At 35.5% G+C, this 15,649-nt stretch overlaps 1 protein-coding gene across 4 annotated transcripts in view; it reads right to left on the reverse strand.

Annotated features, from left to right (window-relative positions):
• ATP2B1 (ATPase plasma membrane Ca2+ transporting 1) overlaps positions 1–15,649 on the reverse strand; it is a 106,502-nt gene that overhangs the window by 32,295 nt on the left and 58,558 nt on the right. For all 4 annotated transcript variants that reach the window (XM_058673453.1, XM_058673454.1, XM_012926383.3 and 1 more), the window contains exons 4-10: positions 11,220–11,474; positions 11,007–11,132; positions 6,985–7,125; positions 4,584–4,622; positions 3,753–3,914; positions 2,717–2,931; positions 283–525 (exon numbers count right to left, since the gene is read on the reverse strand). In XM_058673453.1, the coding sequence (XP_058529436.1) occupies positions 283–525; positions 2,717–2,931; positions 3,753–3,914; positions 4,584–4,622; positions 6,985–7,125; positions 11,007–11,132; positions 11,220–11,474 (1,181 nt within the window). The remainder of the gene's footprint in view (positions 1–282; positions 526–2,716; positions 2,932–3,752; positions 3,915–4,583; positions 4,623–6,984; positions 7,126–11,006; positions 11,133–11,219; positions 11,475–15,649) is intronic.

The following is a 15,649-nucleotide window of genomic DNA, read 5'->3' on the forward strand; positions in this document are numbered from 1 at the left end:
AAATTATGAATATGTCCCAGTCATAAGGCTTGAAAGCTTCAAAATGTTATTCAAAATACAAAAGGAAAATTTTTTAAAAATAGAATATATGCTGATAAATATACATTCTTCATAGTATAAGTCATACCCAAAGAAATGGATACACATTCTAAGAATAAACAACTTTTAAAATGCTAATTCATCTTATAATGGTAGGTTTTAAGATTTATACATGGTCTAGTAACTATAGATTTAAATGTTAACTTATATATATATATGTATAAATTGTTAAAGAAACCTTACCAATATTTTTGATGTATAAGCACAATTCACAGAAATTCCTGTTACAAGGTATGACAAAATATTTGGTGGAATAGCTTCTGGTTCAGGAACTTTTTTATAATGTTTCTCATTTATATAAGCTTGAACAACTGTCATCCTGTTCATTGTCAATGTTCCTGTTTTATCTGAACAAATAGCTGTAGCATTTCCCATGGTTTCACAAGCGTCCAGATGCCTTACTAAATTGTTATCTTTCATCATTTTCTATAGCAACAAAAAATAAAATCTAGTTAAATCACACATAAAATCAATCACCTCATTACATAAAAATGACTGCAAATTGCTTTAAACTGACCAGAATTTCTAAGCTTAAATTAAAGAGCTTATGTATTAGTTACCTGATAAATCAGTCATTTTTACCTATCCATATGTTGGCAGAATTGGGACTTTCATCCATAAGATTTAAGCGTGTTTGTCAAACACCTATGTCTCTCATTAACAGCAGCAGAAAAGACCTTTTCTTTAAAAATAACGACAAATCCCAAAAGTTTTTACAGTGGTCCAAAGGGCATTAAAGATAAAATGCAATTCTTAATACCCATGTAAAACACTACCCATTTTGTAACTAATGTGCAAGATGCTGCACATGTTCCTTGAATAAACACGAGTCATATACTTCAAAAAGTACTAGTAATAAGCAAAAGTAAAGATTAAAAGAAGGAAGACCTGTAGTCAAGAAAATGTTCAATTTTGCGAAATACTAAGATCCAAGAAACTACACCTCTGTGAAGAGAATAACATCAGCACAGGTAAATAAGCATTTAATAAAAGATTAAAGACAAAGTTAACATACTCTTCTCCATTTTTCACCTAAGGAACTCAAATCAATCCTGCCTATTATCCTTTAGGTTATCTGAAAAATTAATATTACTAATGATTATTCAAAATGAGAAAGTGGTAAGGATGGCATTGTAGCCTAGTGCATTAAGCTGCCACAGGCTATATTTCCAATCTAGCGCCCTGTCGATGCACCTGCAAAAGCAGATAACAAGCCCTTGGGTCCCTGTACCCACATGGGAGATCCAAATGCAGTTTCTGGTTCCTGGCTTCTATGTGGCCCAGCCCAGCCTGTTGCTGCCATCTGGGATCAGAAGGGAAGCTCAAATCACCACCCCCACTGTCTCACAACCCTGGCTTCTAAATAAATAAAAAGGAAAAAGAAAAAAATAACAAGTAGCATGATTGGTAAAATGATCACTGTATCTATAATTATATTTACTCCAATTATTTCTAATTATCTTAAAACATCCAAAAGGGACAAATAGATGATTATAATGTATTTTATCACTTGATACATTTACCACTTTATTTTTGAAAACAAAATGTTCAAAGCTTGAGAAAACTCCTATAGTAAGCAAAAACAAACAAACAAAAAAAGCTTCTCTTATCAGAACAGGTTCGATTTAAAACACTTTGGAAAACTGAGGATAAGAGGGGTAAGAACAGAATCTATTAATAATTACTTTTGATTGATTACTGTCCACAATGCTGCTTAACGAGAAATAATTAACACCTGAAACATTACTACAGTAGCATTCTTCCACATGTGTGTTCTTTTTTTATGCCAAAAACTGTTTCGAAAGAAACCTGTTCATGCTAAACCTTCCAAAACTCTTGAAGACATTTACCACACTACAAAATAAAAAATGAACAACCTTCAAACAGACTGTTACTTCAAGTAAATAGCAATAAGCAAAGTTATCAAAGTTCACTTTTTCGCATTCTATTTGGAAAACAAAGGATGAGAAAGTTTAAGTGAATGTGACACTAGAAGCGCGTTAAATAGAGCAAAGGAGTACACTACTTAAAAGAGGAAGCAAGTGAGTCCTGGAGTAAGATTACGGGTTGGGATGTTTGAAAATTAGTAGGAAGGCGGGTGAGGCCATGCCTAAAAGGAACTGGCAAAAGGTGAACCCTGAGAGCTACGTAAGCAAGGGCCGTTAGTCTAGGGGTGACTTGTGACTGGTGGATTTGATGCAAAGAAATAATATGATCTGAATTATGTTCTTTGGAAATGTGAGTCATCACACAAGTGTAATGGTCAGGTTGTAGGTCATTGTGGGGATGGATAAGAACAAGGAGGCCACGGGAGTCTGAAGGAATCTCTTGTACCACATGTCCATTTTAGAGATAGGATAAAGGAAGCAACCTGACTTTACAACTGCCACACAGAGAAAACGAGGCTAGAACTCCGCCTAGTGTGCTTGGCAGGATGTCACAGCTGCCCTCTGGAGAACACACACCTTCATATACTGAGACATTCAAACCAATCAACGACCTTCTACCAAAAACAGCGTGCATTAGGAAAATTTTTCATTTTCAGAATCAAAAAAGGATGAGCACTTTCGTACACCAGTGGAATATATAACATTATCTACTATTTGTATCTATTTACCTTGACTGAATAAGCCAGTGAGATAGTGACTGCAAGTGGAAGACCTTCTGGCACTGCGACCACTAAAACGGTCACTCCAATAATGAAGAATTTCACAAAATACTGTATGTAAATCGGCGTACACTCAGCAAGCCATGGTCTCTTCTGAATCCAGAAGGTATCAATCACAAAATATAACACAAGAATGATAACTGTGATGGCAGACATCAATAAACCTTTCAAAAAAAGATTAAACATTTCAGATACAGATGTCAGCTACACATTAACTTTTACGGTTATAAGTAACTATTTTTATTTGTCTGAAAAAGTGCCTCCTTTTTAAACCCAATTCATCATTGGATATTGTTAGATTTAATTTTTGCCTCAGAACAAAGTCCTGTCCCCAAGAAAATTGGGAAAAAGGCATTTAAAATACTTTCTTAGATTTAACTGTATCTTATGTTGTCTCCTATGTCTGAGACAAAAAGGTAGCAGGCAATGATGAAGAAATACCAAGATCCAATGCTTTACACACACGGTCAAAAGGAAACCTGCCTAATCTATTTTGTGGGATATATACAGATTCATAAATAAACGTGTAACACCGCAAATTTTCACTGATGAATAATAAATCTATTGGGGAAAGAAGCAAAACCCTCACTTTTTCCAAGATGCTTCTAAGGAAATATTAGGTGGATAAAAATTAAGTGACTTTAATAATGTATGCTGACTAAATATATAGTTCTTTCAAAAAGCTGATAAAAAGGTAGGGCATGCTGTTTTTATCTACCAACTCTGGTTTTATTCTAGAGAATGGATCTATTAACTTCACCAGTTCTAAGCAAATTATCAGAAAACAATCAGTTCTATGTAAAATAGGGTTAACAGTCTCTATACTGTCAACTCAAAGGGTCTGGCGTATTGTGGATAAAATGGAAAATTTTCTTTTTTATTCTTCTACTATCAAAGCAATAACTGCTAACCTGGTGTCAAAGACAATTCTTAAGCAGGAAGTCAGTGGACTTAAAAAAAAACAAATTTTTGTATATTATCATACCTGCTTTGCCAATCTGAACAGCCAGCTTCGTAAGTTTCCCCTGTAAAACAGACTTTTCCTTCTTTGGCAAATTTGATTTCTTCTTATCTTTTTCATCACCATCTCCACCTTCTTCACTCTTCAAAGGCTGCATCTCCATGGCTGCACCATCCTGAGCTTTTGCTATATTAACAGCAAATGTAACTTGACTACGTTTCAAAGGCACTTATCACTAATTTGTAGGCAACTAAAAACAAATCAGCTTTTAGAAAAGACTTAGATATTCAGCTGTGTGTGTGGAGGAACTGGGGAGTGTTTAGAGAGAAAAAAGGACAACACTGACATTAGATCATGAAGCTCCTAACCGATTTGAGAATATGGTGCTAGATAATGAGGATGAGACATAAGGAGAAATACAAGATCTTTAAGAACTGAAGAATACTAAATCCTTTTCTTCCTGTATATTGTTAGACAGTATCTGAACACTACAAATGCCTTCCATACAACTTACAACCACATGTAGAACATATGCACAGAACAGTATGCGTACGTACTCTCTTCTAAATAAACGAAAAAGGATAGTCAACTTCTACTTTAATTTCTTACACATTTTTGCTATGTTCTAATCACTATTAAAATACTTCAAATGTTTAAATTTTGAAAGTTACCTGTATATGCTTACCAGAAATGCTATTAACACTGCATAGAAAACATGACTAAGCAAGAAGAGAGGTCAACTCGGTTAATATTTATTGTTGATTTGCCTTGCCACATGTTTCCTATGTTAGGATTAAAACTGTTTTTGGATATAATGAAAACAAGCACACCACACTGTTCTCCTCCTGAATTTACCTTTGTTGCGATTCTCAATAGCTCCATCTTGTTTCTTATCTGTAGGAACAAAATGGGAATTGAAGTTTTCCAAAAGAAATAAAGACAACCATGCTAAATTATGTAGGTGTAGTTCACATTTCTATAACAGAATTGCTACTCAATGGGGCGTGTGTTTGTGCTTCAAGATGAGAAAATATTTGGTCTGGGTGGTTTACCATAGGAGAATATGCCAATACAACTTAAGACATCTATACTTATCTTTTTTTAACTGAACATTTCTCTTGTAAGCTATAAACAGCTCAAAACGGTACAACAAGCTTCCAAAATAACAACAAAAAAGCAGACAGAATCAACCCTAAGAAAGCAGATAGGGGCTGGATGGAAAAAAGAGAACCCAATGTAATAAAAAGAGAAACAGGCACACAGGACAGCTTCAGTGAGAATGAGCAAAAGTGGAATGGATAAAAGAAGAGGTAAGAACACAAAATGTATAGCCTAAGAACACCAGCTTACATCATTTCCGAAATGGGAACAAAGAGAAGCGTGGTGTGTGAAGCCATGAAGCAATGAAAGCAGATGTAACTACTCCTTGGAATAGGCCGTGTAACACTAAAACTGACAGGAAGCAGAACCATGCAGACTATTTTCCTGCATAACTTCTTTATTAAGGAGAACTATCTTCAAATTTGAAAACATGGAACAAATATAATCAAGAAAGAATAGAAACTTCAAACAGACAAGGAGACAGAGAATGCAGAGCAGCTTTCAATGAGCTCAAGCTTGGAGAGGTCAGCCAACCACACTGCAAGCTACTGAAGGAACTGAGAAAGACTGCCCCCAACGGCCCGAGTAATTGCAAAGCAGTGAAGTTAATGGCAGAGGAGCTCGCAGACAATAATTAGAAATTTCCAAAAAAAAGGGGTGTGGGAAGAGGGTAGACAATCAACATTCATTTCTCATAATTTTTTTTTCCATTAAGAAAGGTCTTGGAGAACAAGAGGTGCCTACTAGAACAGACACCACGGGGGCCGAAGAGAATAAAGTCAAGAGGCCAACTTCCATTTTACAATGGGCTGGTAATTTTCAACTCCCATTATTAGGATGGGGCACTCAGATTCTTGAGCCAGAGAAGAGGACTGATCTGCCACTTATCAATACTGTGACCTGCGACAAGTTACACAAATCCACAAGCCTTGGTTTATTGAGCAGCAAAACACAAACAAATAAGTAGGTCTTTACCTTATCTGGCTCTGAGGACTAATGGAATAATTTAAACAAAGAACTCAGTAAGTAGAATTACTACTATTAGCATTTAGATTGCATACACTCAGCCTTCACAGAGCTATGGAGGCATACCAAGCACAGCCTTGAAAAGTAGAGGGAGGAGAAATGTAGAATGCAGGCCTTTCTGCCTTCACCTGCAGTCACTCCTTTAACTTACATTTAGGCTTAAAATGAATTTCGCAGCTAAAGATAAAACTCAAAGAACAAAACAAACCACTCAAATATTAAAACACTCCTGTAGTTAGGGCAAACCAAGATTTTATTTAGAAAGGCATTTATTTTAGAAGATCTCAAAATAGCTATGCAGAAGAAAGAGAAATACGGGTTTACTATCCTAAGTAAAATTAACTCTAAGTGGCCAAACCACAGTGCACAGCCTAAAGGAGAATGATTCAGAAGTGGGAGAGCCTGAGTGGGAGAAGAGTACAGCCGATTCCCAGAAGCAGGGTGAAGGGAGCTTTCTAAAACTAGCATCTCCCCCTCTCAATGTTTTCTGGGGTCAGAGTTTCCTGTAAGATGCTCATGGGTAAATTCTATGGTTATCAAGTTTTCAGGTGACAGAAGACTCAGAGGGATAGCAGACACAATGAACGAAAATTTAACAGGCCTCACTATTCAATAATGAGCTGAATACAGAGAACACAACAAACAAAAGGTGTCAAAATAAAGCTCCAGGCTTGTATCCAAAACAACTGCCCAAGTATTAGAGTTGGAAATGTGATAGAAGACTTGAAAAACCCAAAAGTTCAATCAGATCAAAGTGTGATATGATTGACAGGTTTGTAACTGAACTAACGGGTTGGGAATAGCAAACCAAACAGTGTTCAACTGATTCACTCATCAAATGGTTTGTATGTCAAGTAGGTGACACCTTTGTCTGGCTAAAGTAAAGGACACTGATATAGTCAATAAAGGCCCTTAGTGGGTTATTCAAGCTAAAATTTTTTTTTTTTCAGTTTTACTACTTGAAAACATTGAAAAAAAAATCCTGGTTAAACATTTAACAATTTTTTTTTTCTATAGGTCTCTCACGAAAGAAATCTTTTTTTGGTACCAGTTCTTAAAATCTTGCTGAAATATAAAAATATTTAAAAATTTGCAAACATCAAATTTTAAAGTGAATTGTTATTCTTACTTTTCTTTTCCTTTTTTTTCTCATCTTTCTTCTCTTCCTCTTCACCTCCAGCTCCAAGTAAGGTAAAAATAATTCCAGTTTGAGAGTTGACACCTACAGCTGTGACTACCATTCTCCCAGAGCCTTCCATTACATGAGTACCTACAAGAGAAAACTTACAAATTGTAACAGGTTTCCCTTCTACCAATTTCAGTATTACTGTTTAACATTGTCAATGCTTAATAAAATATGTTTAATAAGACATTACATAATGCTGCATTCTGTATGTAAGGTTTTAACTAATCAGTCATCTCTGAATTCAACAATCACTCTACCACTCATCTGCCCATGAGACCCTGAACACACTGTAACATCTAATTCAGCCTTGGTAAAATGGAAGCAGCAATTCCTACACCTGACAGAGGTAAGGTGCTTCACACTTGTCACATCAGCCTGTAAATGTGAAGTGTTCACACTTCCTGGAATTTGTGGAAGATCAATGAATGCTCATTAGTATTAATTATAATCTAATATAGGAGGGAAGTTTCTCTGAAAGTACCTTATTTTTAAAGAGATACACTTACAACCAAAAGAATTTGTTAACAATGGCTGTTGCATTTCCCATACTCAACCAACCTCACACACTATGTAACCCAGGCTTTCATCTCTGCGTGCCTAGAATACCACAGCATCCCCCTCCATGGTCTTACTTTCTTTCCAGTTTGTCCTGAAATCTGCCTTAATATTCTTAAAACATGGTTTCATCATATACCTTCTATGGTTCAAAAAGGTCTGCCTGCATCCACACCACCTACTGGACTGAGCCCCAAATCCTCAGCTTGAGACTAACGTTTTAGACTTTTCAAACTTTCTTCCTTTAAAAGAAAACACCCTGATTTTCCATTTTGCTTGAAAGGCTGAGAAACACATAGAAAGGGGGACAAACATCTCCCATTCACTGGTTCACTTTCCAAATACTCTCAGGAGCCAGAGCTGGGCTGGGCCAGAGCAATGAGCCAGGAATGCAGGTGGGTGAGAGGAACACAACAAGGTTTGCATTCATGGGAAGTCAAGAGCCAGGACTTGAACACAGGGACTCAAATATGTGATGTGGACATTCCAAGCTAGGTCTTAACCACTGGCCACCACGCCTCCTAGTTTTAGTTTTGTTTGCTTGCTTGTTTTTTTTAAACATCTATTTTTAACTTTTATTGGGAACTGGGGTGGAGCAAGAGAAAGATCTATTATTCTAACATAAAATGCCACTAAAGAAAGCTAGCAGGTAGATTCAGTAACACTGAATTTTTACTATGTCCTCACACAAGTCTTGCAAGTTGGCAGATGTTATTCTTTTTTTCCCCTACAATCTTGCCCAATGTTATTTAAGTTTTAAGCGGCAAAACAATTTATCCCACTCTTTCAGATGACAAAAGTTGTAGTCTACTTTTAAACTGATGCTTGCTGGCAATTCTCCAACTCACACCTCCACATATCTGTACTATCCTCTACTTCATAAAAAGCTTCTGACTTCTACTCCAATTGTTTTTGAGAATTTTAAGTAGTATTCAAAACAACCCATTGTTTGCTCTTTATTATCATAACCCAATGGAGAGTTGGGTCTTATAGCAGCAACTACCAACCAAATCAATGTTCAAAGGTTGTAAATATTTAATAAGGTATATGTGCTTATTCTAGGACTTAAGAATTTATATTTTACTATTAATTACTGAATAACTTAGCCAACACAAATCTTTCAGGTCTTTGATTTTCTTGCTTTAAAAAAAATCCATATTCTGAATATTTTACTAATCATTAGCTTCTTTGTCAGTGAAAATGCAATGGAAACAAGAAATGAAATTCAAGTTAGAAAAACAACATTTACTAAGTACTATGCATAAAAGACAATTTGTTTCTTTTAACTATTTTGGCTTTCTGCAGACCTTAACATTTTATGTTTTTTCTTACCACAGGTCTGATTAGCTATTGGCAGCTAACACACACAGGCAAAGTAAACAGTTTTTGTTCTGATCATATTCCTGTTGCTAACTGAACACTGCTTTTGAAAATCTAAATTTAAGAAGCCAAGAACAGCAGCGAGAGATGGCATCATGAGAGTAAATTTAAAAATAAATGCATGTCATGTTTTTTAGTACATTTTTGGAACAGGGAAATAAATGCAGAAAAACTTTCCCACCCATGCTGTGATAAGGGACTCTCTACAAAGTTATTTCAGTCTTCTCTTAAACACGGAAAATTTATAGTTTTCTCAGTACATGTGGTGTGTTGGGAACCTGAGTGCACACAAAGCTTACCAGTAATCTCTGTTAAAACAGAAAGGACCAAAGTTCACTCAAAGGAAATCAACCTGAAGAACTAAGCACTATGTAAATAAGCCAGATGTACATAAAAGTCCATGAAGTATAGATAACAAACGGCACTTCGCCAAATAACAAGGCCCACTTAGTCTGTGGTTGTAAGGTATGAATAGACACCATCTCTTTGTTTTGCAAAGACTATAGATTTTATTGGGTTAACTAGTCAGAAGCATGGCAACAAATAAGTAGAACGATTATGCATTATTTCAATATGTTAATGTCCAAGACATTTTTATTTGGTATGAATTACAAGAACATCAACATAGAGAAAAACTCTTATAGAATATAAACATTCTAAGCAGTGTATGATGCTAGAGGCATAGAAATAATAAGTCCTCTTTACAAAAACCTGCCTATAATTAGAATTCATACCCTCTTCATAATGGTTATAAGTAAAACTCATGTAATTAGTCTGATTTTTTGAGTATATACATACACAATTACTTTCTCATACAAGCTTTTGGAGGGGCATATTAAAATACCTTAAAGGGTAATGGCTAAGCTCAGGTTCTGTTTTTAAGTTGTGTTTCTAATTTAACTGATGCTTGCTGGCATCAAGGGTTTGACTTTAGTTGCCTTTTCAGTCAAAATTTGAACCTCACAGAGGACTGGGAAGTTACAGCTGCCAACTAAAATCGGCAAGAATCTTCTGACAATGTATATAACATTAGCATTCCACTAATATATGAAAATAATAAAGACAAATTCTGTCTAAAACTAGTACAAATTCAGCCTAACAACAGAGCTTTTATAGAAAATTTTATTAATTTTATAAAAAGAATATTGGGGAATTAATCGTAAGACTCTTATGAACAGTAAAACCTTATAAATACAAATTTAAATAATCAATATGCTTTCGGTATCAATCTGTGGCACTCTGACTTCTTGTTCAGTGTTTTACAAAGCAGCTTGTAATTTCCCTACATCTTATGTTTACTGTTTTCAATCACATTATTAACACAGTGAAGCTACTCTCTAAGCCTCCCAAGTGTCTACCCACTTTTTCCTCCCAGAACGTCACTTAACTGTGTAGAAATTTCAACCTGACTAGTCGTAGGAGTTCTTCTTGGACTACTGGTTACTCCTGTGAACACAACCTCAAATAAATAGCTGATGTCTGATTCATTAGTCAACAAATTAAATGAGGGAGTTGGGTTAGGTGAGCTTTAAGGATTCTATGATTTTAAAATACCCTGTCAATTGTAGATCATCATAGGAACTATTAGCTTATTTTAAACAGATAAGAATTCTTTAATTTCATGCTTCAGCTGGCCTTAAAAATAAGCAAGATACAGAAAAAACAGATCATAGTAACATAGAAAATAAATTAGCAGGTGGTAAAAATAAAACGAAACACAGAATTCAAAAATGTCAGCTTGCTTCTAGTTTTGATTCATTATTCCACTGACTTGAAGTAACACAACACAGACTCTCAAGTCTCTTGACTTTAGACTCATGCTCTTCATTGGTAAAATATGAGAATAGCTCTGAAATAAAAGATTTCTACTGTCTGTCAGGTTACCAAAAAAAAAGTTTCTATAAATCACGAGGGTTGAAGCCAGCATAAAATCTGACTCCTTTTCAGATTATCAGCTCTCAGGGAAACTGCTGACAATGGTACACAACAGATGTGGAGGAAAAGTTCAAAGATATACAAGCAATTCCTACCTGATAGAAGTAAAGGATCCTTATCTAAAGACTTCTTTACATGATCAGATTCACCAGTCAAGGAGCTTTCATCAATTTTAAGATCATTGCCTTGAATAAGTATACCATCAGCAGGAAGAAGATCACCTAAAAAAAATGACATGCCAAACTCTGAATAAGATTATGATAATTCTATGTTTACTTTCAGATAAGTTTTTTTTTCCTTTGACTTACCATATTTCACCTGAGCAATATCTCCAACAGTAATGTCAGCTACAGGTATCTGAATGACCTGACCACCCCTGATGACAGTGAACTTCTGTTCTTGTTCAATTCGACTCTGCAAGCCTCTAAACTGCTTTTCCTTACTCCAGTCATTGAAAGCTGTTACCAACACGACACACACTACTGACAATAGGATTGCAGCTCCTTCAATCCAACCAGTTTCACCTTCACCTTCTTCTTCCCCAACAGAAACTTCTCCACAAACTATTTGGAAAGAAAGAAAACACTTGTCAAAATACATATTCTGAACTGATGATAACAAATGTCTAAACTACAGATTTTCATTAACTACCCCTTCATTTATTTCATCAATTGTACTTAATACTTTGAAGACCCTAAGAACTCAAAGCAATCCACAGCAAGAATGCTTACTATGTCTAATTCTCTGTCTCTGAGAATGAACCTTAGAATAGGAAGACAGTCTAGGGTACTAGTTAAGAGTAAGGACAATGACAGAGATCAAACCTCTGCTAAGGCACATTAACTTATGTTTGAGACTCAGTCATTTTCAAGCTAAAGAAATGACCATGTATCACTGACTACATAATCAGTTAAATGCATTCAGGGTTTCCATTCTTGTGGATAGTCCTTGCTTCTTCCTATCCAGAGAATAAATGTTAAACTCTTTATCAGAGCTAAGTCTGGATCAAGAGCAAATAAAGATTGCGATACCATGAAAACCATGGCCATCAACTCGGAAAACTGGTATGATTTGAGTACGCAGTTTATATAATAGTGCAGCATGCTTTTCAGCTATGACAGAGACACTGAACATGAGTTAAGCAATAAATCAAATTTAGATCCAATCTTAAAAAACAAAAAAGCATTTAAATTTTAAATTTTATTCTAGTGGGTTAAGCTGCCACCTGTGACACTGGCATCCGAGGTGGGCTCAAGGACAAATACTAGCTGTTGCTCCCCCTAATTTGCTTGAGAAAGCAGCGGAAGTTGGCCCAAGAGCGTGGGTGTCTGCCACTTATATGGGAAATATGGAAGAAATTCTGGCACCTGGCTCTGTCCTGGTCCAGCCCTGGCCAGTGGTGCCCACTGAGGAAGTGAATCAGCAACAGAAGATCTCTAGGAAGAAGATTCTTTCTCTTTGACTCCCCTTTCTCTGTGTAACTCTGATTTTCAAATAAATAAAATGTGACTTTAAAAAGTGCACATATTTACCATTAAACTACTGAATATTTTAAAAGAGAACCTGAAATATACATTAAAAAAATACATCTAGAAATTGAGTCCTTTTCCTATTGATATTATAAGGTTTTAGAAGAGCCACAGGGAATAAGGCCAAGATTAAAGTTACAAATAACCATACTTATCTGTTATTAAACGTTTTAACTAATTTTTCTCTATGTCCAAATGCTAATAAAATATATTTTATCAAAGGTGTTTCTCACTGTAAATATATTTAACTGACATACATGTACAATATGAATTCTACTTAAACTCTCTACCACCTCCCTACTTACACTATTGTTTGGATGATAGATCAAGTATGTATACTAACAATATAGAAGTAGTTTTTAAAGTGTAGTCCAGAAACCCCAAGAGATTCAAGGTTATTTTTATGAGGATACCAAGACATTATTGCCTCAAATTTCAAGTGCATAACAGAATTTGCCAAAGGTTACATTATATTATCTAATACATCTATTCCAGAGTAGATATGACAGCCCAATCTAACTACAAATCAGTCAGACATCAAATGAGATACACTGAAAGGAAAAACATCACCTTTATCATTTCATTTAAAAATGTTGGGGCTGTGGAGAAGAGCTACTTTGTATCAAAATGATATCTAAGTTAATACGCGAAAGTCTTATCTGTTATTTTAAATGCATCAATAAATATGCTTGGAGCTTTAGTGGGATATGATTAACAAATAAGAACAGCATATATTCAATTTGCACAATGTGACATTTAAATGACTGTATATATTATAAATTGGTTACCACAATCAAAGTAATTAACAAATTCACCACTCACATGGCTATCATTTTGCTGGGAATGAGCACACACTGTTATTTTTCAATTTCTCCATTTTAATTTAGAATACAACAAAAACTCATAGATGTAACTTACATAATCAAAAGCTCTTTGGAATCCTCAATACTGTTAACAGTATAAAGAGGCACCAAAACCAGTATTTCTGAATGAGTGCCATACATATAACAATAAGCTTACTTGCATAGTAAACTACATGTTTTCATGTCCAACAATATTAAACAGGAATTTTGACTTTCTGTAGGCAAATACTACTTCCAGGTGTTAAAATTAACCAATGATAAAAAATCTTTTGTTTTATTAACAATGTCTGATAGATCCTCAATCTTTCTAAAATGCTTCATGACACTGACAACTCGGGATCATCTTCCCAGTTGGATTTTAGTACCAGAATGCCCTCCAACGAAGTTGAGAAAGGATCTGTCAGTACATCCTACAAGATGGCACCTCCAATTCCAGAAAGATTTGGCCTAGATATGTTAAGAACACGTTGAGGGAAAATGTTCGATCAATTGTAGTGTATCAATTCTCAATAGTCCATAGCAACAACTGGGTAAAGAAAAAACTGCAAAGTTCAACTGTATGTTGCTAAACATGTAAATACAGCATCCCCTTTCAGATAAACACAAACATCCACCTCTGTCCATCCCCCATCATGCTCATGTCCATAAACAGGAATACGGATGGACACCAGACACAGAATGTATACTTTAAAGCTGGAAGAAAAAATATAAAGGTGTGGTAGGAATCTGTTAAACTACAATTCTCAACGAATACCATTTCCTTTGCCTTTGCTTCTCCCTTTAATTATGTGAGAGCAAAATGAATACTATCATAATTTCAAAAAGATAAATTTTAAAAATAATTTGGCTTGGGGCTGCCACTATGGTGTAGTGGGTAAAGCAGCTGCCTGTGACACCAGCACACAATACAGACACTGGCTTGTATCCCAACTGTTCCACTAATTCTAGCTCTTGCTAATGGCCTGGAAAAAAAAAGTCCCAAGTGTTGGGACCACTGCCCACAACCTGGGAGATCCAAACGAAGCTCCTAGCTCCTGGCCCAAACCACCTATCTGGGCACTGAACCAGCACTTGGAAAATTCCTCCTACTTGGCAACTCTTTCTAAATAAATTCTTTAAAAATAAATATCTGGGTCAATACTGACAAGAATGTAGACTGAAATCCCTTCCTACTGGCATCAGTGATTCTCAACTAAGCATAGTTTGCCCCACATGACACACTTGACAAAATATGAAGACAGCCTGGATTACATTAATTCAGAGCTGCCACAATGAACATGGAAACAAAATGATTTCTGGCTCTAAAGGTTCCTTCTAAAAAACTGAGATCTACACTGCTCTCAGATTAGCTGGCTTACCTTGCAATCAATGTTCTTTAAAAAAATTCTCACATGAGCTCTTACCACAGCACTAAAATAATTGTACAACTACCCAAGCTAATTTCTAGTTAGTGAGTATTTACTGAATTTTTCATATCTTGAAGGGTGTAAAATGAGGTTTGCAGAAACAGTATTCTGGTCAGTCTTTTGGTACATAAAATACTACTTCACTTTATAGCCATTTAAATATAGTCAATGAAAACTGAGCATAGATTGACCAGCAATGATCGAATGTATTGTCAAGATACTAATTTTTTAATAGAGGAAAAAAATTTTCAGATCAAGGTACAGAAAACCAGCAGAAAAACAAAATTATTTAGAGCTACAAATTAAAGCGGACTTACTGAATCAGAGACATGTTTCTTCACCGGTCAGGATTATTTGCATATTATCCACAATACTTTATTTCCTTCAGCAGCCCTAATTCAAAATTTTAAATCTAAAATTCTCCAGTGTTTGGAGTACCAGAATGAAGCCATAACCATAAAATCTGTATCATAATAGTCTCATGTATAGCATTTCTTCAACAAAACTACAATATAAATTTTTCTGTAGGGCCTGATACAATGGCTCAATTCATTAATTTTCCGCCTTTGAATGCTAGGATCTCATAAGATTTGGGTTCTGGCAGCTCAATTTCCCAACTAGCTCTCTGCTTGTGGCCTGGGAAAGCAGCACAAAATGGTCCAAAGCTTTAGGACCCTGCACCCACGAGGGAGTCCTGAATGGAACTCCTCTCAGCTCTGGCCATTGCAGTCACTTTAGGAGCAAACCAGCATATGGAAGATCTTTCTTTCCAACAAAAATAAGTAAGTTCAAAAACTTTTTTTCTGTAATGGTATGAAAATGACCTGAATGGCACATAGAGGAAAATGTTTTAAGAATACAGAAAGTAATACATTTGGGAAGACAACAAAAATTTGCTTTTGTAATATTTTCCAGAAAAAAAAATCAGAAACTGGAATTA

The sequence above is a fragment of the Ochotona princeps genome, chromosome 15 (genome assembly GCF_030435755.1).
Source record: "Ochotona princeps isolate mOchPri1 chromosome 15, mOchPri1.hap1, whole genome shotgun sequence".
Classification (NCBI taxonomy): domain Eukaryota; kingdom Metazoa; phylum Chordata; class Mammalia; order Lagomorpha; family Ochotonidae; genus Ochotona; species Ochotona princeps.